General features: G+C 42.5%; 1 protein-coding gene and 1 long non-coding RNA gene across 4 annotated transcripts in view; one reads left to right on the forward strand and one right to left on the reverse strand.

Annotated features, from left to right (window-relative positions):
- Positions 1-25,647, reverse strand: part of Runx1 (runt-related transcription factor 1) — a 234,005-nt gene that overhangs the window by 78,092 nt on the left and 130,266 nt on the right. For both annotated transcript variants that reach the window (XM_005375710.2, XM_005375708.2), the window contains exons 3-4: positions 8,392-8,645; positions 2,216-2,372 (exon numbers count right to left, since the gene is read on the reverse strand). In XM_005375710.2, coding sequence (XP_005375767.1) covers positions 2,216-2,372; positions 8,392-8,645 — 411 coding nt within the window. The remainder of the gene's footprint in view (positions 1-2,215; positions 2,373-8,391; positions 8,646-25,647) is intronic.
- The window catches only part of LOC106146650, a 115,120-nt gene continuing 92,203 nt past the window's right edge, over positions 2,731-25,647 (forward strand). For both annotated transcript variants that reach the window (XR_001231186.1, XR_001231188.1), the window contains exon 1: positions 2,731-5,928. This is a non-coding gene — a long non-coding RNA (uncharacterized LOC106146650). The remainder of the gene's footprint in view (positions 5,929-25,647) is intronic.

A 25,647-nucleotide genomic window follows, 5' to 3' on the forward strand; every position in this document is an offset into this window, starting at 1 on the left:
CCCCTGTAATTGTACTTTCTGACCGTGGAGTCACATTATGAGACAGTCAAGTTGCGCCCTTTGACAGCTTATTTCTGCCTTGCAGCCCGGACAGAAAAATAGCCTCAAGACTAATATTGCACACGATAACCGTAATTGGGTCAAATATTCAATTAGGGTTCCTGTAGTTTTGATTCCTTATTATCATTTATGGGAAGGAGAGCCCTTTCAAAACAAATACTGTCCATTCATGGCATTTAATTAATTTTTTTCATTCCAAAGTCTGAGAAGACGACCCAGCCTTGGGTGCAGCTATTTTACTTTTGGGGTTTGTGAAAACTCAAGGGCACACTGGCACGAAGAATCAGGAAGCCAAACGCAAACAATCCACACCTTGGGGAAACAGTTCACTGTTACCCAAGTAAACACAAGCACCTATTAGTCACCTACTCAAAACAGAGATGGCCAATGAGGGACGAGAGATCAGCCCTCACCACCAGAAAAATAAGAACACTGTTTTCAAAATCTCTTTCTTTGTTATCATAGACTTATTGTGCATTGCTAAAAAGCCACAGCTGAGGTTCTAATGGGAAAATGTCACTGGATGGGCCACTAAATAGCTTTCAAAATCTTTACAACCCAGACCTGACACACAGACCTGCATACGTGCACATTGTGATAATCATTCTCTCTCTGGACAAGGAATGACATGATACTCAGCTATCAGTTCCAAGAGCAGAAACCTACAAGAATTGAATTATGATTGCTAGCTAGGTAGGTGGGCATGAGCCTGGCTGAGGGACCTTTATTTTTTATTGGCTTCTCATCCGCTTTGCAAGCTACTCATCAGAAGCCTTCAAGATGTTTTCTAAACACACTTCTCTGAATCATAATGCAAATTCCATTTACTGAAAGGCAGGAAGTTTTAATATAACAAGTGAACCCATTTAATGACTTATGCTTTTATATCTTATGGCATCCCTCATGCTTTTAATAAGTGGATGTAATTTTCTTTACATTACCCTATGATTAACATAGTACTATGAACATATATTTCAACCATGTTATAAATTTTAAAAAATTTTTCCAGCTACATTTCTATTATGAAAATGCTCTGGACAGCAAGGATAGCAAAAGACAAGAGCCAAAATAATCAGCACAGATTAACTCTTTTCCCGTCTTCCACTAGAGGAATTCTCCAAGAACACAGATTTTCTAATATGTTAACACCTTTATAAAGAGTAATGATTACTCCTATTTAATTTTCCTTTGGTTGGTATTTCTATATTTTTCCAACAGATGAGATATTACTATTACTTAGGTACTTAAGTATTTTTTATTTAACTGGAAATAACTTTTACTCCTAAACTTATCTAATACAATATTATAGAAATGAGATTTTCAGAGCAAAATATCCTACCTTTATCAGTTTAACTTTCAGTACTTTTTGCTGTTGATAAAATATGACATAGGTTCTTACACTATAGAGAAATACTTGAAAATAGTCAGAAATCAGAAGATCATAATAAGCCAAGATTTTTCTCCATGCTCAGATACTTTGATAATAGGTTAAAGATGAAAAATATAACTGAACTAATGCAATAATTTCTTCAGATAATCTGTCTTTCACATTATTGGTCCCTACAATGTTAAGTGGACCCAAATCTCCCCCAAATCATAATAAGGCATTCAAAGGAAATCTAACAGAAAAGTCACATTCTCATTAATAGTATTGACACTAATTTATTCTTATTTTACCCTAAAAAGGTGCACTTGCGTGAAACTTTGTTTCCATATCAGACATTAGGGATCTTTTAAAATAATCATTTGAAACCCTGACACTTATCATAGACAGCACATGAATCATAAATTAAAGGCTTTTATTAAATAGATTTTATGTTATGAAATAGAGTTTCCCCATTGTATAATCTTAGTATTCATTATAGTTAAGTTTTATATTTTCACATTTTAGTAAAATTATGAGGTGGTTTGTTGAAACTCACAATTCATGTTTTACATGTTCTAAATCAGTCTTAAAACAGCTCAGTAATTGAAACCAATACCTTAAAGTTAGATTCTGCCAAAAATATTAAATTTTAAAGAAATACTTTTAAAAAGCTTGACATAGCAATAACAGTAAGACAGACCATCACAGAAACTGCTAGAAGGTTTGGAATCTGGGTTTGTTGCCCGATAGTTACTTTGTCTTTCAAGTTCAGCTTTCATAGGTACGTACCTCTCCCGCTCCGACCGACAAACCTGAGGTCATTGAATCTTGCGACTTGATTCTTCATGGCCGCAGTAGCATTTCTGAGCTCGGCTGAGTAGTTCTCATCATTGCCAGCCATCACCGTGACCAGAGTACCATCCGGAACTTCCCCCAATGCCACCACCTAGACAGGAGTCAGGGACAAACGCAGACATCAGGAATGCTCTACATACACTTTTACGCCATTTGCGTAGCCATTGTTCTAAAATTAAGTGCATTTTAAATGATACGTTTTAGTTGGTAGAGGAATAACTATAACCTAGTAACAACATAAAAGTTTGTGAATGGGAACATTTAAAAAAGAAAACATTCCATTATGCGTAAGTTTTCAAATCGTAAAACACTGACTAAATTTGCCTAATAAAGCCACACAGAGTCATACAACATAGTTTGAACCAGACTAACAATAACAAGGGCTTTGAGAAGCTGTGCTGTCTCATGAATACAATCATCTCTTCTTAATTCCTCCTATTTGAGAAACAGAATGCCTTCTGTTCTTAGGTTTATAAGCTGATCCATCTTTTACTTGCTCAGACTGCCAGGGGCAGGCCTAACGGAGCTGGAGCCTGGAATTCACTTGTAAGTATTTAAATTTAAAAATTAAGTCCAATCTTTTCTGTGATTTTCAAATGACATTAACTGTCCCTTGTTAGTTCATCTGTGGAATTCCTCTGCATTTCTACTGTACTGAATGTCATTCGCAGTGAATTCTGGCATGCAAGAAAGTGAAATCAGAAATGCACCTTTTGGTTACTACTAATTACAAAAGTGACAGACCTCAGGGAAAAGAGACTCACACTTTAATCATCCTTCTCAAATCAAGGGGGGCACTGAGCTGCATTTTTAAATCTCTGATTCTAAAGACGCATTAGTTATACTCTCATAGATGACTGAGGTGTTCTCAAAACCCAGCGAATCTTAACAAGGAAACCCTTTAATGTAATTGAATAGATATGGTTTATTAGCAAGGCGATTGAAAACCAGTCAATAACTATGTTTTGATGCTCAAGGATTAAAAAAAAGTACTAATTCCAAGGTAAAATGTTCTGAAGAGCAGGGCCTGAAGATATTTTGTGCAATAGTATCTATTTTGTGGCCATTCCACTTGACCCTTCTAGAAAATGTTTCCTTGGTCTAGACATTTATTATCGGCCATTATTTCCATCATTTGAGTTTCTCATAGTGGCTATAAATTTTCAAATCAAAATGCCCCCGGTTGTATTTGTTCCTATCATTTCTAATATTCTTCATGGTACTTTCTCAGCCAGTAGCGAAATTTGTGTTACTCATACCCATTGTATAATCATTTTTTGGTCGTTGCTTCTGAACTGGTAATAATAAAGCATTTCTTAATTTGTTATTCTTCCTTCCCATTTCCAACCTCCCAAGTTTTACTAGTACGTAATTGCTACATCAATTTTTGTTGGGAGTATTTTCAGGCCTTTTTCTCTGTTTGTAAATAAGGCTGCGACAGATTCACCTGTCTGATATCAAAGTCATGTTTCTCAACATTCCCATCTTTGCTATATGCTTAGTCACAACTCCTGCCTTCCCTGTGTCCTTCAGATGACTCTGTACTGTTTTTATTCATCATGGCTGCTTCGGCTCCATGGTTTGAAGGAACACAACAGAAAATAAACCCAGTCACTCTGAGAAGTGAACATCCTCTAAACCCCAAGATCTCAGCAAGATAAGCTACTCTCATGGTACTAGTATGATTTTATTCATCTATTTCATCCAATTTGCACTGAGGAGCAAGGTCAAGGCCTTGCTCTGTTTTTAATCTCTGTTTTAATCTCTGTTTTTAATCTCTTTGTTCCAATTTTTGAACATGTTTTCTAAAAAGAAAATTTTAAAACACTGCTATTTATTCTCTAAGCAATCTCTAATTAGGTATTTAGCTCCTATTATAAATGTGTTTGTTGCCACTTAATTAATTAAGAGCAATACTATGACAATCTCTTTTGTTTCAAAAGACATTATTGAAATAAATCTCCTTGATCAGTTGATTGATCATTGTTATCTTTTCCTTCTATTCCTACAAAAAGTGCTTGCTTTATTCTGCTTTTTAGCCTCTTAATTTTTTTCCCCGTTTCTTTTTTCACGATTTTCACTTCCCCCTGTGAAATTAGCTCACAGTGTTGAAATGTCTTCCTTGAACACATATTTTTACTTCCTCATCTTCATCTCTCTATGGTGACCCAAGCTTTTCTATTTTAATTCAACATTCAGTAAGTGTACAGGGTATGGGATCAACTACATGGCTTTCAAACTGAATAACTCATTATTGGGGCTGAATCTGGAAAGAGGTTAAAATAAATAAATCTTGTTTTATAACCACCCAATGCATTCTGAATCACCATACTCCTATGCTGTTTCTCCTAGTGTTCCACCTTGGAGTCTAATACTATCCTCCTTGGTAATTTGGCAAGCCCTCTAAATCTTCGCCAAACAGAAGCAAATAGAGCATAAAATTATCATGGAGGCCAAATAAGAAAAACCTATCGATGTTGGAATTTAAGAATAAAAATTAGGAGTCTAACTCTCACCCCTCCCATTTTTAACCCCTCCCATTTTTAAAATGCAGCAGAAATCAAAGATATTTGGGTACTCAAATATCACCGTCATGGCCTTTTATTTATCTATAAAGTATTTGGGGAGGGAGGGGCAAAATTAAACCCAAGGAAATTTTGTTAATATACATCATCCAATTGACAAGCACACACAGTTAGGCTAGATTAAAAATTTTAAACTAATGTATCTGCAAATTTGATATGGATTTTTGCCACTGATAGGCAATATAAGCAGGATGAAAAAATGTCTACCTTCAAACAGAGAAAAGCAACTGGACTGAAAAGCTATAAACAATAGGTAAAGGAACACAAACATTTACATTTTAACACAGACCAAACAGACAAGAAGGGACTTGCTGGCCAAACATATCTCATATTTTGTTTTACTTCTCTGTTTTTAAAGTATCAGGAAGTTGGGCAAAATATCAACTCTCCTCTATACTACATAGTTCTCGCAATACTGTTCTTGGCTAGCCTGTTCGCAGTCCAAACACGCATTTCCAACCAATCTTAATTAGGTTGAAATTACAGTTACAATTCATTTACTTCGAATCCCTTAATCTTCCAACGTTTGAAAGAAGGCTGTGGAGTGGAACATAGAATTCAACCAAGATGACATTTAATGCATAGCTGGGGACCATGATCTTGCCGCCAGAAACATTACTTGTTTCTTTCTTTTTTTTTTTTTTTTTTTTTTTTATGAAAAGCGTATTACAATCAGAATCCAAGGTCTCTGAATTTCTTTGCTGAAGGCATGTTTATGTCTTTGGACTCTGGTGTACCAGGGCCTAAACAAACTGTAATATTATAGTATTACAAAATCTCTCCTAAGTCATCCAAACAGCTTCGTAGGCTGCTTCTGTAAATACTGGGTAGCACGTAGCAAGCTTAGGATTTTTCTCGGTAGTAAAAATATATACCTGTCCTGTGCTAAAATAAAGGTCTTCCATGGGAGGGAAAGGGGCAGAGAATAGGATGGGGTCCAGGATGAACAACTATGATCACTTTAATCTATTTTAAAGAAACTTCATAATTTTGAATGTCTACTTAGTTCTGAAGATTAAAGCAGAGGATTTGTACATAGAATTTCAGAGGACTTCTAAACAGGTACTTACATGCTCTTTTCCTCAATATTATCAGACTTTATAATTGTGTCACATTTTCTATTCTTTATCATGGGGAATACAATTCTCTAAGGTTTAATTTCTCAAAGCAATTGAGACTCGCTTAAAATCTAAATTTTAAAGGAGTAATTTTTGCAGAAACTGCTTAGGGTGTTAGTGGATGGTTAAGTAGAGTGGACCAGTGGCCCAGTGAAGGAAGCCAGGATATAGGCAGACTGTGGAGTTTAGATTGCTATCATCTCCCACCTTTACATTGGTTCTCACACTAAAAATTCTGTCTAATTCCTCAGCAGGGCGGTGGGCAAATCTCCTTGAAGAAGTGGCCTCTCTTCTCTGGGACTGGGGTGGTGACAGACAGTAATCAAGTGGTCTGATTTCTCTGCTGACTTTTTCTTTCCCCAAAATGTTCTCAAGAGACGCACTTGAACTTTTTTTCAAAAGATCTACACCTTGATCTCGTAATAGCTTACAGGTTGTCATCCAGTAAAACAAATTCAGATTTTTGTTACAGTAAATTATCCAAGTCATTTTAAAAGGAAACCTCCATGTTTATTATGATTTCTGCTGAAAAGAATTGGCTGGTCGCTCCTAAAAGCAATTTGTATAGTTTTTCAACCTTTTGGAAGAAAATAACGTTTTCATATAGTAGCTCAAGATTTTGCATGGCTCCAAGTTCTGAAGACTTCTCATTAATCATTGATTGTCTTGATGTGTTGGGGTGTGGGTTCCCTGGGAGGACACGGCTCAAAAGAGATCCTGATTTCCCCCCAAAGGAAGCCACAAATCCCTTAGCACGATTGGGGTATAGGGGCGCCTGGCTTAAAAGGCCCTTTGGTTGATTATCAGCCTGTCTGCTCTCTGCTCTTATCTGACAGTGACCTTAGCCCCAGCCCCAGGTCTCCTCTCAGTTACAGCGAGCAGAGGAGATCCACCAACTGAGTCTGTTTACATGGAAGAATTGGAATCATTTAAAATCCAAATGGACTCCCAAACCCAAATCTAAATAAATAGAAGAAAGGAAGGAAGAGTCAAGTGGCTGCTCGCTTCATCCTCATTCCCAGGGCCGGTTTAAAAAAAAGCTATCAGACAGCTGAGTGAAAAGGAAGAAATCGTATAGAAGGCCAATTGCAAATTGTGTTTCTGTTATTTTAAAAATAACAATGTAGGTTTGGAAAGTGATACATTTTAAAGAACTCCAACAACACTTTTTTGTCTTAATGAACACTGTTAATTGTAGTTAGATCAAGATCTGGCTAAGGCCTATGAAAAGCTTATCCTACATTAATTTTTCTGTAAAGGTGACAATTATTTAACTTTTTAAAAAAGAGTAACCTATTTTTACAGTTTGCACACCCAATCTCCATTAGCCTTTTAAATGAACAGGAAATGACCACAGTTATTATACTAAAGAGCTACACTTAAAAAAAAAAACAAAAAAAAAAAACTACCCAAGACAGAACAGAATCTCCACCGCAGAAATTAAATTCCTACTACTGTTAGTTGCCAGGGTAGTGGGGTGGTTGTTTAAAAACGCTGGAGGTTGTTTATATATCCTTCTTCAAGGCCAAGATTTTTAAAGACAGCTCAAAGCTAGGGCAAGATCCGGGATGAAAAGTGACCGCAGACCTGGGCTACTCAGCTGGTGTCAGGGTCCACGCCGCCCCCTCCTCTAACAGCAAAGCTGGAGGTTAGGACTTCTTGGCTCTCAAGAGACACCTTGTCACTTTTCGCTGCTGCGGGCTTAGTCTAGGTGAACCAGCGATAAAGTTCAGGAAGATTTCAGGAGAAGAAACGGGAGTTATTCCTCGCGGCTTCTGGCTTGAGCAAGCTAGAGGCTCGCAAAACTCAGAAAACTTTTGCAAACTTAACTACGCCCGCCGCCGCAGTGGACTTTGGACATGCTAATTTCTACAGGGCAGTTAAGAAAGGGGGGAAATCCCTGACAATTTCCAATGCTGTTTTTTTTTTTTTTTTTTTAATGTCCGGAAGGTAAGTATGGAAGTATCTATATTTCATTTCCGGATGCCTTCATCTGAGAGAGAAAAATTGGTTTAAGTGATAAACCAGAAGCGGTGGAGAGCCGTGAAGAAGCAGAAGCATTTGTCCTCTGCTAGATAGAACTTTGCCTACTTTGTAACCAAAGGTAAGGACAGGTACTGATACTTTGTATCAAAGGAAAAGGAGGTCCCGGGCGGCCCGGAGTGGTTATCTTGGGGAGAATCCTGATTAGCCCCGCGTGGTTGCTGCGGGCAGGCTGAAGCGGGTCCCGCCCGAGGGTCGCCACGGCAACGCAGCATCCCCGCATCCCAAGCACAGGGAGCAGGACCAGGGGCGACGACGGGGAACCGCCAGCCCAGTCAGTCCAGCCGCTGGTCTCCCGGATCACACCGGGTATCCGCAGGCTTCTGCCAGTCCTCCCACCACCCACCCGCTCCCAGCCCAGTACCTTGAAAGCGATGGGCAGGGTCTTGTTGCAGCGCCAGTGCGTGGGCAGCACGGAGCAGAGGAAGTTGGGGCTGTCGGTGCGCACCAGCTCGCCGGGGTGGTCGGCCAGCACCTCCACCATGCTGCGGTCGCCGCTTCTCAGCTTCCCGGCCAGGGCGGCGCCGGCGTCCGGGGCGCCCAGCGGCAGCGCCTCGCTCATCTTGCCCGGACTCAGCGCGGTGGAAGGCGGCGTGAAGCGGCGGCTCGTGCTGGCATCTACGGGGATACGCATCACAACAAGCCGATTGAGTAAGGACCCCGCAAACAGCTCCTACCAGACGGCAACAGGGGCGCGGATCTTCAGCAAGCAGCTCCCGGGAGGCCAACATACAAGTTCAAGGGCCTTTATTACAGCGGGAGCGCTGGGGGAGGGCGGGGGACTAAGTTCCGAACAGTCCAGGACCGGGAAAGTTCTAGTGAGGCCGATCAGTGTCAGACCCAGGCAGGGCTCCTAACCAACCAACCGCTTAGTGCATTAAAAAGTGGGCGAATAGAATCCAAAGTTAAACGCCAAACGGAGACTGCTTTCTTGAATCTTGGTTTGGGAGATTTAAGTTCAGTCTTAGGCTATTATAAAAGTTCCCGGAGGCAAAATTCCCGTCCACTTCCTAAAATATTTATGCAGAGAGCAAAACAACCAGCAAATACATGATTTTGGAAGTTCCAGTAGTTAATCGCCTGTCAGTTACTATTATTGCTGCAGGTGAGTTCTGTCTAAAGTCCCAACAATGCAAAATTCAGGAGTGTCTTCCACACACGGCTCCCCTTTTATCATGAAAAACTGGCTTCGGTTCTCAAAAGTAAGAGCCGCGACTTCCAAAGGTTGTGCTAGTTGTGCTACTAATGTATGTGCACGTATATATAAATATATACATACGCTCTACTTCATAAAATATTTACAATACAATCTGTAGAGAATTTAAACACAACAGAACTCCATTAATGTTCGCTGCGGATTTTTTTTTTTTTTAAGTAGCCTTGAAAATCAGCTTCAGTAGTTGGAAGAGGGCTGGGCTAGAATTACTTGTCATGTTCTCTTAGTAAATTCTGGCAAAACGCTCAGTGCAAAAGAAATTCGGCTTTTCAAAGATCTCTGTCTGGCTAATCTTAAAAAAAAAGTCCAAGTCGATGATACTAAGGTACAGGTCTCCACATCTGAGAACTCGGTTTGGGGGATGTTGGTTAAGTTTGTGGCTGATCTTGTGGTTTGGTGGGAGTTGAGCTGTAGCGAGTGACACACACGCAGACACGCACTCTTCCGAGGCTAGGCACTGTCTACATCGGCTCAGTGAGTCAGTCCCGACTTGGGCAGTAGCGAGCTCTTCCTCCCACGTCGCCCAGCACCCGCGGCCTAGCTGCTCCGCCGCACGGATCCCCAGGAGCACCGTGGCACCGCAGCAGGTGGAGCGGCCGCAGAGGAGACTCAGCCGCGCAGGTCCAGATAGACCCCCGGGGCTCGAGTTACACGCGCGCTCGCGCACTCTCCACGCACACGCAACTTCACGGCCCGCCTCGAACCACAGCGCGCTTTCTCTCGCAGTTGTCAAAAGAAAAAAAAATCAGGAGAACAAAGTTCACAGCCAAGGAAGAAGTTGAAACATCCAGCCAAGAAGCCACTTCATTCAAAAGTAAGAAAGAAAAAACAAAAATAGAAAGATCCAACGCCGGTCTAGGAGGGGCAGTAAAGATTGACTTTCTGGTGTCGTCCCCAGGAGCCCCGGTTAGAGGTGCCTGCCGGCACAGGGCTGGGCAGCGTGGTGCCCTGGCTGGGTCCGGCCGCGGGGCGCCCGTCCCGCCCGCGCCCGCTGGCTCTATGAATGAGAGTGCCTGGAAATGAACGTGCTTTTACTGTAAGCCCAGCCCCAGGAATTCCATTCCCTCAACTCGTTTGCATAGGGGCGGCCGTCGGCCAATCACAGGCCTTTCCGGTATCAACCAGGGCGCGGCTCGCTGCCGCCTGCTCCTGGAATTGGCCCGCGCGCCCCCGCCGCCGCGCGCTACTGTACGCAGCCCGGGCGAGGGGACCTCAGCGGCTGTGGCCACCCCCGCGCCCCCGCACGGCCACGCGTACACACGCAAGCTCGCTCGCTTGCCCGAGGCCTAGCCTGGGTGCCGACCCCCAGCCCCGCAGTAACGCGCGCACTTGCGCTGCGGCCTATCCGGGGGATTGCAGGGCGCAGTGGCGCCCCGGGCGGCCACGGTTCGGAGCCCTAGGAGGAGGAGGAGCAGGCGGAGGCCCGGCCTGCCTGGGGACGACCCAGCCAGAGAACTGCGCCCGGGCCCGGAGATCAGCTGGAGGGAGGCGCCCGGGCGGCCTGGAGACGCAGCAGCTGCTGCGAGGGTTCGGGGGACGCGGCCGGGAGCCTCTGACCGTCCACGGCCCTGGCGCGGCCGCTTCCCGGGCCGGTGGGATTGGGCCGCCCGGAGGCCGGAGGGCCGGGGCCCGGCTGGAGAGCGGCTGTGCGCGCCCCCGAGGCCTGGCCGGTCGCCGCAGCGAAGTGGCGCTGATTCACTGAATGAGATGAGGCGCTGATCCCCAGCTTGACTTTGTCGTGTTTCTAGCATTCTGTCGGTCTGTTTTCTCTTAGTGTTTTTCGCCGCGTCGGGGCTGCGACTTGATTACGCAGCGCGCTTAGCGGCGGACAGGGACTTCCTAGTAAGAGAAGGCGCCAAAGAGCCGGAGGCCGGGAAGAAAGTTGAAAGCACCCGCCGGGCTCGCGCCCTACCCAGAGAAAGCCCGCCGCGGGGCCAGCGCTGCGTGCGCGGAGCCGGAGCCGGGCGCCCGGGCCATCCGAGCCCCGCATCCACCCTCGAGCTCCACGGAGACGCCCGGTTCCACTGTCGAGCGGCCCGGGCGCCGCACCCACCCTGGCTCTGCGCGCGGCAGGGAACTTCCCATGTGCGGGACCCGCGGCGCCGCGCGCATTTCCGCGGGGTTTAAAGGTTCTCGGGCCGCTGCGCCCCCCTCCAGCGGGGCCCTTCTTCCCCCGGGGCCTCGCAGCCGCTTTGCACCACCAAGCCCCTCAACTTCAGTCCCCGCGCGCCTCTTCCCTCCCGCGGCGGACGCGCGGTGGCCGAGGCGCTGCCCGGAGCCCGGGAAAGCGGGGCCGTGGCTGGCCGGGCGTCTGGCCGCTTCTCCGCCCCAGGCCCCGGGAGGCGGGCGGGCTGCGTCGGGCGGTGGGGAGGCCTTAGCGGGAGCCGTGGGCTCGGGGCGGACGCCAGGGGGCAGCAGCGGCCCTCGCTCGATGTCCGCGGGCCCTGAAGCCGCGCTGCGCGCCCGGAGCGCCTCGAGGGCGCGGAGCTCTGAGTCCCACCTCGCGGTCCTGGGGCGCTCTTGGGAGAACTGGACTTCAGGGGGAAATGGCAGGGAACGGCCGCCAGAGCCACCGTGAGCGGCCGTGGCGTCTGGGAAGCCTTGGGTGGGGAGCCCGAGTCGGGGTCTTTGCCCGAATTCCCTTTCTCCGGCTGCGGGCCGGGCGGGCGCCGCGGGTGCTCCAGGTGCCTGCGCGCCCGGGCAAAGGCGCATCCTCCACGCTCCCACGCTCGGCTCCCCGCAGCCGTCTGCGCTTCTCCCCAGGGGGCGCGCACCTCTCTCCTTTTGCGCTGGGCAGCCCGCCACATTGCCATACCGAACTGCATTTATTTTTCTTTTACTGGGTCTGGGGTCTCGGTGCTTTTCTTTTAAAATAATTTTCGAAGAAGCCCAATTTCAGGTGTTAAAAAAAAAGCATCCTCTTTCTAACACCGCTCTGAGGAGGGATGCCAAATGTTGCGTTGTTACCGCCTCCGCAAACGCCAGTTTCCCGCCTGGGGCCACCGTCCTCCGTGTCCGGGCTTGGACGCCCCCGACTGTATCAGCAACTTCCAGGGCCCTTGGGCCCTTTTCTCGTGAGATCAAATGCGCTCCCTAAAAGCCGACCGAGGGCTCTTGGAGTCACCGACAAACGCGCCCTGGGGATCTCCGGGGACAGGGATGGACGTGATAGTGTAGTAAGGACAAAAGTCGGCTCTGACCGGGGGAAAGCGCTGGCTCGGGTAATCTGCCCCTCGAAAAAGTCAAGGAGGCTGCTCAGGGACTCGGGTCGTTTGCCTAAAACCCAAAACCCGGTGAAGGGCTGTGAAGAGTCGCAACTTCTGCGGGATCTTCCGGAAGGAGGCCAAGTCCGGAGAGAGCAAAGTTACTGTTAAGGCAACGCGCTCACCAGGTTTAGTTTGCAAGGGCAGAACCATGGGCGCTGCTTAGCTGAGTTTCAACTGATAAATTCCGAGTTCGAAGCCCGACGGCGATGATAATAGCAAATAAAACATCTAGATCTGCCGGTCGCCTGCGCTTCCCCGGACCTGCGCGCCTTGGGAAAGTGCAGCGCGGTACACACTTGAAAACCAGAAAAACAAAACCACTGCCAGCCCCTTACTGAGGAATTAAAATGAATGCATAGCGGGCAGTGTGGGCTCGACCGGGGGGTACCAGGCGTCCTTGAGTCAAAAGGGCTTTTGCAAAGTTTATGAAGTCCTGTCACACCGCGTAGGAAATGAGGAATTTCTTTCCACCCAGCGCGCTTATTTCAGCGACAATATAGAATTTCCTTTCCTTTGCCTGGGAAAGGGAACGTTTCCACCTCCATTCGCAGGGTCACCCTGAATCGTACTAAAATTTACATTATAGAAAATAAGAAACGCGACAGAGCTGAGAGGATGCTTTTTGAGATTTCTCCAAATTTGTTCCAAAGGGGGAAATTTGAAAACGCACGTAACAGAAATGAAATATAAGTTTCCACAGGGAATTTAAAAAGCAGTGGTTGGTTAGCTGTAAGACAACGGTTTCACTGTAGAATAATTAACAGTTCCTTGCCTTTTTTTCTTACAAATTAAGGTAATTAACTATAGGTGGTCTTAGAAAATATCTAAAGGTTTTGCATTTTCCTCTCTTAAAATTCGCTCCAAAATAAAATATGCCTAAACGTGGGATTAGAATCTCAGCAATTCTCTTTAATCAAAATTACCCTTCTTTTGTGGGTAATGTGAGATATCCAAATTAGACATCCAAAAATGGATTTCTAAAAGAATTGTTTCTATTCTAAGTTTTAAAAAAAGTAATGTATTTTATTATTGGTTCTGGACCAAATTACCGTAGTTGGTACTAATGTTCCAGGGACAGAGAAAAATTCTGATGAATAATGACCGTATGTACAAATAATCTGTTCCCCGCACTGCCCATTTTTGAACACTGGAATTTAATTAAACGGTGTTTCTCTGAAGTGGCTTTGAGATTGTTTCATTTTAGAAATGTAATTATTAGGGGGATGGGATTTCTTGGTTGCTGCACTGCATCCTTCCTTTCTATGAGTATTTCCTTAGGATGCTCTGGTTAAGTTGTGATTGTTTTCACTTAAACTTCATAAATCAATTGTGCACCTCACAAGTAGCAAACTATTTTCAAGTTAATCCTTTTAAAATTTAAGGATGCTTAGTAAACATTTTACCCTCGTAAAAATTAGGCATTACCACTGCAATAACAAAGGTAATAAACTGGGTTATAACAGATAGAAGCCAAGCTTTATTTTGTAGAGTCATATGGAGTCATTTAATAATAGCAGAGGGTGCAAGTGGTGAACGCCATAGACCTGAAGGTATCATTTAATGTTTCATTGGACTATTTTATATGCTATGACATCTACCATATGAAGAACTGCTTTTACATATATTTGAATCAGCAGAAAAGCTTTCATTATGTGGTAAAATTATATCATAAGTTCTATACAGTGATACATAGATGTGAAATCATATACATGCATATAGGAACGTGCCTATTTTATAAAAATACAATTTGGAATCTAACGTACTGTTAACATCTCTAGCAGAACTCACTCCATGTATGTATTCTGAAATAATAGAAAGTAGGAACATGAAAATAATCATATGACTATCTTGGCAGCAAACACCAATTTTACTGATAGTTAACTTTCATCTTAATTACAATAAATTCAAGTTTAAAAACTGAATTTCTATTAAATTCTTTTTTCTGCAACTCATTGCTTGTTAGATTTTTTAGCACTGGGGATTTTTTTATAGCATTGTACCAATAAATTCAGCATGTCTAGTGCAAAATAAAAACAAATTATCCAGTAAAAAATGAACTGTAACACAAGAATATGATTTTTATGCCTTCTATCAATGTTTTCCACTGTGAGTTAATGTTGAATCTTTATCCATCATAGAAACACCCCCTTCAGCTTTATGTGCCATATAACTGTGATTGATTTAATAAAAATTAAAATACATTTGGAGTGTATAGGAATGAATCAAAATTCAAGGTGAAATTAGAGCCCTAGCTTAAAAGAAAAGGTATTTTAAACTCTGTAATACAGCAGAGACTAAATGCAATAAATAACAATATGAATATTCTTTAAAGCAGTGATTATAAACAATTTCAAATACATCTTCCAAAACAAACCAGCTGGTTGTTAAACGTTATGCTTCTTTATTCCCAGTGATTGGATGTTTTAGAAATATTTTCCTCTCAGTTGTTTTCCCTCCCTTTTCTAGGAAAGCATGTTTTTTTTATATTGAAACTGCCCTGTCTTGAAATAACAGATTATGTCAATTATATTAGAAATAATTGTTGTATGGTAACTCCTAAATAGGAAGCACTTACTGCATACTGATGCACGTACAGCTACAGGTAAGCCAATTAAGCAAAGTTATACGAAGCTGCTCTCTTTCCCTTGAATATTTACAAGTAATGCTGTGAATTTGAAATTACCCTAACCACCTTGCATCTTGCAACGGCCAGCACTGAGTGAGAAACAAGGACGAAATACTGTTTTGCAAAGCCCTAGGATTTGGGCATTTCAGGTACTACAAACCTAAGCTTTGAACTTTACTCCACAATATTGGTATAATAGGGCTTTTTAAAAACATTAAAAATGAGAAAGGATGTCATCGTTTCAGATTTCCAGACGCTGTTTAAATAGGCAGGAGAACAAGATTTGCAGCTCCTTACTCTTACATTTTTGCCAAAGCAAAAAGACCAAATAAAATAATAAGGGCTTCTGAAGGACTGCTCTATAATGAAAGATTAAAGCATTTAAATATGTATAGTCTCGAAGGAGCATGCTTAAAAAAATTAAAAAGATCATGGTTTACAAGTACATAAAATGACCCATAACGATTTGTAAAAAAAAGAACAGGGAGAGACTGAACCATTCGTACTGATTATGAATGATAAAGTAAGAAATAACAAGTGGACCTTAAAGTAAGGCAAGCTCAATTTTACAGGCATGGGGATAAAGTTGTAGGGGGATCCACAGCTATAAGAAGGTTCAGACAGCTACATTCATACTAAAGAGCTTCAGTAGAATCAACTACCCTGGAAATTCTCTTGAGACATTGAAAAGCTTTTCCATGTCTGAATCTGAGAAACTGGAGTAGCAGAGTGGGAAAGCAAGGGTTCATGTTCACACCCAATATTTCAACAATTCTGCAAGAAAAGCCAAGATTTTTTAAAACTTAAAAACAAAGGGAAAAGTGAGTGGGTTTTGAAAGGTATGCATTCTGTTAAGGTATGCACACTCCCTTAGTTTATTGTATAGTTCTAGCCTTGAGAACACTGCAAAGCTGGTTAAACTCAGAGGTGGGGACCCCACGAGCAGTGAGGTAGCACCTGCTGGAATTTAAAGGAATTCATCCACGGAGCTGTGAAGGTTAGACCTGAACTGGCAGGGATGATAGACAGTGATGGTCACAGTAGTGAAAGCCAAGTTGGCCTGGTTCATCTAAGCGATTTTTTCCCTCACTTCCGCTGAATGCCGGCACATGCCAGACAGTGATCACACACCTTGCCAGGCGTAATCCCTGCACCACCGCCTCCACTCCCATTTCACAGATGAGGAACTGCCTCCTTGGGAAGTTTGGGAAGCTTGCCCCCAGACGCTTCAGTGTTGACCTCTACACTTGCACACGCGCACAAACACACAAACACACACACACACACACACACACACACAGGATAGTCCTCACACCAGCGTGAACTATATTTCATCTTGACCACAGCACTGTGATTTTATGGGTATCTTTCATAAAGTTGGGAAAAATGAACTGAGATCTCATCTTTCACTTTTATTCTCTCCTATATCATGGTTTTCACGAAGAAAAAAATTCTTTGAAATTCTTCACTAAGCAAAGCTCAGATATTCAGGAGTCACAACCTGAAATCATTTCTGGCCATCCTGAAAACTTGAGCTGCAGATCAAGGTCCATCTAGATGAGAAGTTTTGAAATTCTTAATAAATATAAAATGGCCTTCCAGTCTTTTCTCAGCTCCATGTGTTCCAAATGGCAAATATGAAGTATTTTATATTGTTCCCTCCATTTTCTCCTAACGGTTCCTATGTACTAGGCATGGCTAGCCTCAGTGGTGGCAAGGGACAAATAGATGACCCCGAGGAGGGGTTGTAAATGCCTGGCAGATATGTGTGCAGGGTTTAGAGAGCTGATGGGAAGGGATACAGGCAGAAGACGGGCCAGCAAAGACTGCTCCTATTGGGATGAGGTATGATTTGACACCTGGAGTTTGGGTAGGTTTTCAGGAGGCTTAGAGAGCAGAGGAAGGGGTGAGGCAGATGAGGGTGGGGCAGAAGAAGGCATCCTAGGCAGGAGAAGCATCATGAGCTTGTGAAACAGACCAGCATGTCAGTTCCGTGATACTTGGGGAGTAGGTTTGAGATTGCATTAAAGGAAGCAGGGAGTGGCAGCTCACAAATTGTATGGACATATAGTGAGGTTATAGTTAGCTTATACAACCTGAAGAGTTTTGAACTTCAACGTGAAAAATTTTGCAGTTCAGCTTTCACATGGTCTGGACCAATGGGTTCTCTCTAAGACATAGAACCAGGAAAATAACATAATGGACACATATTACAGAAAAATGAATCTATCAAAGGTGAACAGGAGAATCAGAAGCAGGTAGAACTAAGGGTCAGGATAGCTAAGGCACCTGTCAGAAAAGGAGTCCTCAGGGTCTGAATTGAGGTGGAAGCCAAGGGGATAGAAGAGGGAGGCTGAGATGAGGGGGAGTGCCCCCAATTTCTACCACTACTAGTAGCAGTAGAGAAGCCCAGAAGAGGATGGGTTTGGAGGTAGACATCAAGAGTGAGCTTTGGTATGCAGAGCAGAACCGGAAGTGCTGCTATAGGAAAAATCATCAGGAATTCCAGGAGAGGCCGGCCCTATGTAAAAATAGTAGGGTGAGCAGTCTCACAATATCCATGATCCTTCAGATTAAACACAGAGCGTGTCCAGTGGAAAAAAAGCATTAAAGGGGCTAGGATTCTCAAACATTCCAAGGATGAGCAGAGGAAAAGTGGGCACCGAGCTAGAAGGGAAAAGAGTACAGAAGGGATCTTGGACACCACAGGAAGGTGGGAGTTCGCAGAGGGAAGCCATGTCTCAAAGGCCAGAGAGGAACCCTGAAGATGAGGACAGAAACGATGACACTGGATTTGGCTATGGGGAGGCCATAACCTTTGCCAGATTCAGTGGAGCAGCAGAAACAAAGCAGAGAATGGGAAAGGAAATAGGATGGAGGGCCAGTGAGATGGGACCTTGTTGGAGAAGAGAAGGTATCTACCTGGTGAAGTGATGGAAAGAAAGAACAATGCTAGGTGCACACGTGTGTGTGTGTGTGTGTGTGTGTGTGTGTGTGTGTCTGTGCGTGTGGGTGCACATGAGCATGCACATGTGTTTAAGATAGAAGAGAAGACCTGTAAAAATTAACATTTTCCATGTGCATTTCACTACCAGCCGAGTCATTGGCTCCCACCTCAAACCAGCTATTCCTATTGTTTTACCCACTGGACCATCATTGTTCCGGTTTCTAGAATTGGTCCATGGCTTTATCTTTGACTTCATTCCATCTCTTACCAAATCTTCTTTTTGGATTCTTTGTATCATTTCTCTCCCTTTCCATCTCTGCTGCCACCTTTCTCATTCAAATTCTCTGAACTCATCTCAGATTCCTTGAAAAGATCATCCTGATCCCGTACAGTGCTTCCAGAGTAATCTCGCACACCACAGTCCTACCGACTGTGTTCCCTTAATGCATCCTGAACTTGAGCTCCTTAGGACGCTTCTGCAGGATTCAGAGCCATCATCCCCGTCTTCTTCCTGGAGGGAGGTGTCAGATCTCTCTGCCTCAGCTTAACTCCCCTCTTATGGTGTGGGATCAATCATGAACTTCATCATCGTCTCCACATTGCCTGAATAACCCTTGAACTACACTGTGCATTCTATCTATTTGACTATACTGGGATTGGGATCTGTAAGAACCACTCTTCCTGGCTTCAGGTTTCTGTGTGGAACAACATTCCTCAGTGTAAAACTCTTGGCTCCTTTCTACTTCCTTATTCATCTTCTACCATAGAAGAGTAATTACCTGTAGTAGTAGTAGTAATTACCTGTAGTAACTTTGGAAGCAGAAACAAAATGTACTAGGAAGAATCCTAAAGTGGACCTGCAAGATTTCCCATCTTAATCCCTGGGGTATGATGAGCTCTTATACTTTGGTTATGATATATGGGAAAGAGAGATATTTAAATACCTAAGTAAGTTTAATAATCAGTTGGTTCTGAGTCAACCAGTTGGGAGGTGATCCTAGTGGGCAGAAGCTAGTCATAAGAGATTGTAAAAGATGGAGGTTTTTTTTTTTTTTTCTGGGTGGCTCAGAAGTGAAATCAGTCACTGGAAGATGGAGGGGTCAGGTACAAGCATGGGGTACAGTCTACAGATGCTAAGGGTGAGTCCCTCAGAAGGAAACAGCCAGATAAAACAGGGACCCTGATCCTGCAGTCACATGGAACTGCACTCTGGGTTTGGGGGTGGATTTTTCCCTAAAACTTTGAGATGAGAGGTCAGCTTGGTCCAGCTCTTGACTTTTGGCCTTGTGAGTTCCTGAGCAGAAAACCCAGTGGAGGCCAGAGTACTTTGGACCTACGGAAGTATGAGGTGGTAAATTGGTGTTCTTTAAGCTGCCAAGTTTGACAGCAGTGGAACACCAGTGCTCTGCACATGCTCTTCCTCTTCCCGATTGTTCTAGGGAGATGCTGCCTGCGTATTGTTGAATGAGTCTGTTTCTGGGGCTCAGCATCAGAAACCTGCCATCTTTGCACCAAGTTCTCCAAAAGTTCTATTGGTGATAAAGTTGATATTTTGATCTCCATCTGTTGACTCTCTTGTTTATCTCTTGAGTGGTTCTGGTTTACTGTGGAGCAGGCTTATCTTTTACTGCTCTCCCTCAAAATCTCACTTCTTTTTTTGTAGTACTGGGGATTGAATCTAGGGCCTTCCCATTGAACTACATTCCTAGCTCTATCCCCCTCCTCTTTTAAAAATTTTTCTTATTTTGAGACAGAGTCTCACTAAGTCACTAAATTGCCCAATCTGGACTCAGATATACAATGCTCCTGCCTCAGCCTCCCAAAGTGCTGGGATTACAGGTTCAACTCTCACCTATCCAACTGTCTTATTCTCTTCTAATCCACTCCTCAACACAATCACATAAGACTGGGGGGTAAGCTAGGAAGGGAAATTCTGATGCAGCAACTCTGGGGAGGAGCTAGAAATTTGTTATTTCCAGCAAGTTCGTAGGAATACTCCTGCAGCTGCTGGTCCAAGAACCATGCTCAGAGTTGGCAAAGGTCCAGGAAACTGCTCCTTCTCCAGCAAAAATCATGCCCAGCACATATATCTGGACACTCCACAATGCTGAAAAGTTTTGTAAACAACTTTGCAAAGTATAAATTGATGGCAGTTATTAAAGATTGGACTTTTAAAGCTGTTGTTATGAACTGAATGTTTGTGTCCACCTTGATATTTTTTGTAAAGCCCTAATCTCCAATGCGATGGAATCAGGAGTAGAACCTTTGAGAAGTGAATAAGGGGTTGGAAAGATGAGGTTGGAAGTATGGTCCTCAGATGGAATTAGAGCCCTTATAGAAGACCAGATATGACAGCCTCCCTTCCTCTCTCTCTCTTCCTCCATGCTGCACAAGGACATAGCAAGAAGGTAATCATCTGCAAGCCAGGAAAGGGGTCTCACCAGGGCCCAATCATTCCGGTTTCCTGAGCTGAGACTGCCAGCCTCCAGAACTGTCAGAAAGGCACATCTTTCATTTAAGCCACCTGCTGTATGGTGTTTTGCTGCAGCAGCTTGAGCTGACTCAGAAAACCAGGATGAGAGAAGTTATCGTACCGTATCGGTGCATCTCTTATCTGTCTTCCAATTGAGTGCTTTATATACTGTGTCCCATTTAACCTAGCCACAATCACTCCCCTCATGTACAAGAATGAGGAAACCAAGACTCAGCCATTAACCTGTTTGGAGCCTGCGCAGTTTGTCTCGGGAACGCCCACTTGTGATCGTGAAGCTACGCCACCTTGCAAGCTGGTTCATATCACTGCAAAATTATTAGCAAAATTTCTGCGGTAAACATCGACAAGGCGCCTTTAAAACGCATGTACATTCTTTCTTATTCCAGAGCAGAACCATCTTGTAGAGATGTAATCTGCACACATATTTGTAAATTTTCTAGTAGCCACAATTTTTCCTTCTTTAAAAAAAATAAAAAGAGATGGATGAAATTAATTGTACTATTGCTTTATGGAACCCGACCTATTCTTAACATTGTCTTTTGAGAATGACAATACAAATATAAAATTTCCTATAAGATATATATATTACTAATGAGATACTTTACATTTTTCTTCTTTTTCTTTTTTTATACTTCATCTTTAAAACCTTGCAGCACTCACCTTGGTTTAGCCACACGGCAGTGCTCAATCACCACTTCTGGCCGGTGGCTACCGGTACCAGTCACAGTTCTATAGCAACCGCTCATCACGGTTCTCCCCAAAGAGCAGATCTGCTGTTCTGCTTTTAACCTGCTACTTGTGAAGACTCTTAAAAAGAAGTTCATCTGACTTGACTCCTTTTTTCTCTCTGAGCTGTGCTGAAGCTAAGTTGAGATTTTTGGTTTTTATTAAGCCTCATTTGGTTGACTCGGAGAAAGGGAACTATCATACCCAGCAGCAACCCATTGCAAAGGCCAGCTAAGCACTGTCAGTATCACTAGTGTATCCTCAGCCAGAATGAGCTAGAGTTGTCTCGTACATTGTCCATCTCTGCTTTATACTCATTGGCTGCTAACAGCTCAAGCTATAAAACAGTGCTTTGGTTTTCGGCATTCAGAGAAAATGTTACAAAGAGGCATCTCTCTTGCCTTTCTTTTTCTACAAAACATTCTCTATTTGGGGCAATTGTACCTGTTTGAACACCTTAGGCACTTTAATCCTAAAAGTTGAACACAGAGACCTCCAGCTAAGCATTGTGGGAAAGCTAATGATGTCCTCTAGCTAAGTATTATGGGAAAGCTAATGATGTCCTCCAGCTAAGCACTGTGGGAAAGCTAATGATGTCCTCCAGCTAAGCATTGTGGGAAAGCTAATGATGTCCTCCAGCTAAGCATTGTGGGAAAGTACCCAAGTGTCAGGAGGACCTCGAAATTAGCTGTACTTGAGGAGCAGGGAGGTGAGGTTTAAGGACTTTACCATGGCTTTGGGTTCCCTCACTGAGGGATGTTGTATCACCAAAGATGCTGGGGGTGATAGAAATAGACTATAAAATAGCTGATATTATTAGAGTCTGCTCTCTTTCAGGTGCTTTAATTAACATATTTAAAAGTCATTTCCACCACAATAAGTAAAAAGCAAAACACAGTTTTTTTCTAGGTTATGTAAACAGTAAATGAATGGATGTCTGAGTAAATATGCAGAAGTCCTGGACCTCGTTTCCCCCATGTCATCCAGTTCTGTGTGTTTATAATTCATCTTTTCTCTTTCACTGAGGGAATTAAGAAATAGGAAGATATGATTTTTTTTCCTTATGGAACTTTTATGTCCAAAAACAATTCCATCATCTTAACCAGCTCTGAAACTATTAGACATAGTGAGGAGGATTAGGGGTTAGCAGAGCCAACGCAAGACAATACATCTTTATAGCCTGACCATTTTACAGAGAGTTCCTCTATTTTCATGTAACTTTATCTACCATTTCAAGCAGGCCCAAAGAACTATGGTTTAAAACATAAACAGCAAATAACTTTGAGAGTTTGCTTGTTCTAGGAAATAGCAGAAAGGTACTGTTGCTGTTGTGTGGTGTACACGTGGATTGAGAATAGAGTGAAACATGTAGTTACTTAGTGTGACCTGTAATACTTTCTTATTATAATTATAAAATACTATAATTCTACTTTTTAATGAATTCTTTTTTCTTACATCAATCTAATTAGTAAGATTTCACTGTGAATCATATCACAAACTAATATAGAGGTACAACATATCCTTTGGAATAAGCAGCTATAAAGTTAATCATTATCATCACTAATAGTACCTCAAATTAGGGCTTTCTGTATCGAAGCAAGTATTTTTCTATTTATAAACCTATATACATATAGACAGCAGATAAATTTCCCACACATATAAAAGGCCTTGAGGAGGAATTCATAAGCTTGAGATAAATCTTTGGTGCCTAATCACCAGTTTCAGACATAGGAAACAATTCAAGAATCAAGAGTGAGAAATGGACATAAACAGGGAGATAGTTATATTAATCAATTGAAAAATATAGTGCAAATGTCTACTTTAGAATTTCCTACAGGCGCTCAGACAAAAAGGCAAATATTTTCATAACAGTCTTGCTATTTTTGAGTTTAGGAAATGGGCTTATATATGAAGTGATAGGTTACAATTACTACTACACTGTTTTCTCCTGGGATCACAGAATTTTCATACCACATGAAAGCTTCAAAATTTCACGCTGTAGTAGGAAATAAAAAAATCGCTGAAAAAGTTGGAAACTATGGAAATAATAATTCTATTCTTTAGTGATATATTTACCTTTCCAAATTTTATAAAAGTGCTAAGGTCTACCTACTATTGTAATGTTAACGTATTTTCAGGTTATATCAGTAATGTTATATAATTGATATTGAAGAAATAATCCCATTTTGTGGATAATGTACCATACTGAAATGGAACATCAGACATTTTTGTGGACACATCTTAGAAAATATCATACTCTATTTCTCAATCAAACAATGGTTTCACCAGATTTAAACTTTCTATGTTATTGTTTCAGACTTGCTTAGAAAAATGTTGTCACTAAAATCTGTCTTCTAAAACATGACGCAAATTTTGCTATACTTTTACAATGAATAAGTGGTATTAATTCTGTAGAGTTCTCCTCTTTTTGAAAAGTAACAAGAATTGTTAGTGAAATTAACCCAAAATTCCTGAGACTACATATCACCTGGCAGCTAATGTTCAACTTAACACTTAGGTGCAAAATGAAAGTGGGTCGCAGAAGTCATCCCAAAATTATTCAAAATGATGAAACACAAAAGTAACACTCGAACAATTTTGTCACACAGTTTTGCAGAGTAGGTAGGGTTTTAAAAATAGCAACAGCAAAGGAAAAGATGTTTTCCCACACATGACCACAAATGCACCCCAAAATGTATTCTGGTTCATTTCTAGCTGAGCCACCAGTCAAAGAGTACGCTGATAGTTTGCGATCACACCATGCTCCTGTTTTTGTAGTTGTTTTCCAGTTACCTTCACAGTTAAAGTGGGAACGGAGATGTCCATGTTCAGGAGAGTGTCAAAGGTATTATTGCTCAATATAAGAACAATTATAGCACTCTTTTTCTTTTTTTGTCATACTGATGCTGAGGATTCAACCTGTGGCTGTCACACAGACCTACACCCTAGCTTTCCTTTTTTTTCTTCAATTATTTTTTTTAAATCTTGAGAAAGGGTCTTGCTAAATCCCTAAATTTCCTGTGCAGGACTTGAACTTGCGATCCTCTTGCCTCAGCCTCTCAGAGGGCTGGGATTATAGGCTGCACAACCACACATGACAGACAATATAGCATTCTAGCTTTTGAGTGATGTGTACATAGCAAATATTCTTATAAATGTATATTTTAAGAATTTTAAACAACTATTCAATTTTCAGTAACTCTGTGGTTGTTCTTAATTGAAAGAGCATTTCATCTTTTAAGAGAAAATATTCTAGACCAAGTCTTTTTGCTTAACACAGAATTTACATCGTCTCTTAAATAGGAAATATCCTGTTTAGCCAAGCTCATTCTTGAAGAGGTCGCCAAATAATGAAGCGGGCTTCTAAGGAAGACAGAAGAAAATTTTATCAAGTACATCAGTGAGGGGTCCAGTTTTAGCCTGGAGACGCTCAGCACACTGGAGTTGAGCTTTCGAATCCAATTGGCTCCTCACTTCCTAGAACCACGGACAAGTGGGATCCAGAAAGTTAATGGCGAACTCACCACCAGAGACCTGAGCAGATCCCCTCTCCTCACGCACGCTCTGCCCCAGAGGGCACTAGTTAACAGCGGCAAATCGAACCATGACACAAATTGAAGGGCATGATGTAGATTTCCCTCCCTTACTAACCAAGCTCACAAGAGAATTCATTTCTTTTCTTTTTTGCCTGAGGCATAGAGGGGCTAGCAATTTTCATTTCCTTACTGAAATGATTCCCTCTTCTCCACAGCCTGGCCTATTAGAGTGGAGATGAATTAAAAGTTCAGGTTAAGATTTTTTAAAAACTAGGAATAGGAAGGAAATAAATTTACATGGGAGATTTGCCTTTAGTTTTGTATATGATTCCTTCCTGATCATGATAAAGCTATCTGTTAATCATGCTCTTCCCCACAAAATACTCCCTTGGTGAAGACATGAATCTGACTTGAGGTATGGTAGCAAAATAAAAGCCTCTTTCAACAGAATATTACTATGTTACTGGTCATCCTTATATTTAAGGGTTCTAGAATACTTATGGGTCAAATTAGGAAGTTTGGGTACATGCTAGAAAGTTAAACTGATGTTAAAAGAGCAGGTTGACTCCCCATATTATAGAGGATGGAAATAGCAAAAAGTGGAAAATTTTTCGTGGTTTTTACCAAGCTTAAAATATCTGGATCTTTAAGAAATAGTGTGGATAGATGTTTATAAAATGCTAGGTCACACCTGAAGTTTAGCAAGTAGGTTTTTTTTCCACTCAGAACCTAAAAATAAAGACTTCTATAGCAAAACATCCTCTCTATTGATCTTTCAGATTTTACAATGTTGAAGTTCAAAGTACATA

Source organism: Chinchilla lanigera, unplaced genomic scaffold, assembly GCF_000276665.1.
Source record: "Chinchilla lanigera isolate Chin_1 unplaced genomic scaffold, ChiLan1.0 scaffold00006, whole genome shotgun sequence".
NCBI classification, from domain to species: Eukaryota; Metazoa; Chordata; class Mammalia; order Rodentia; family Chinchillidae; genus Chinchilla; species Chinchilla lanigera.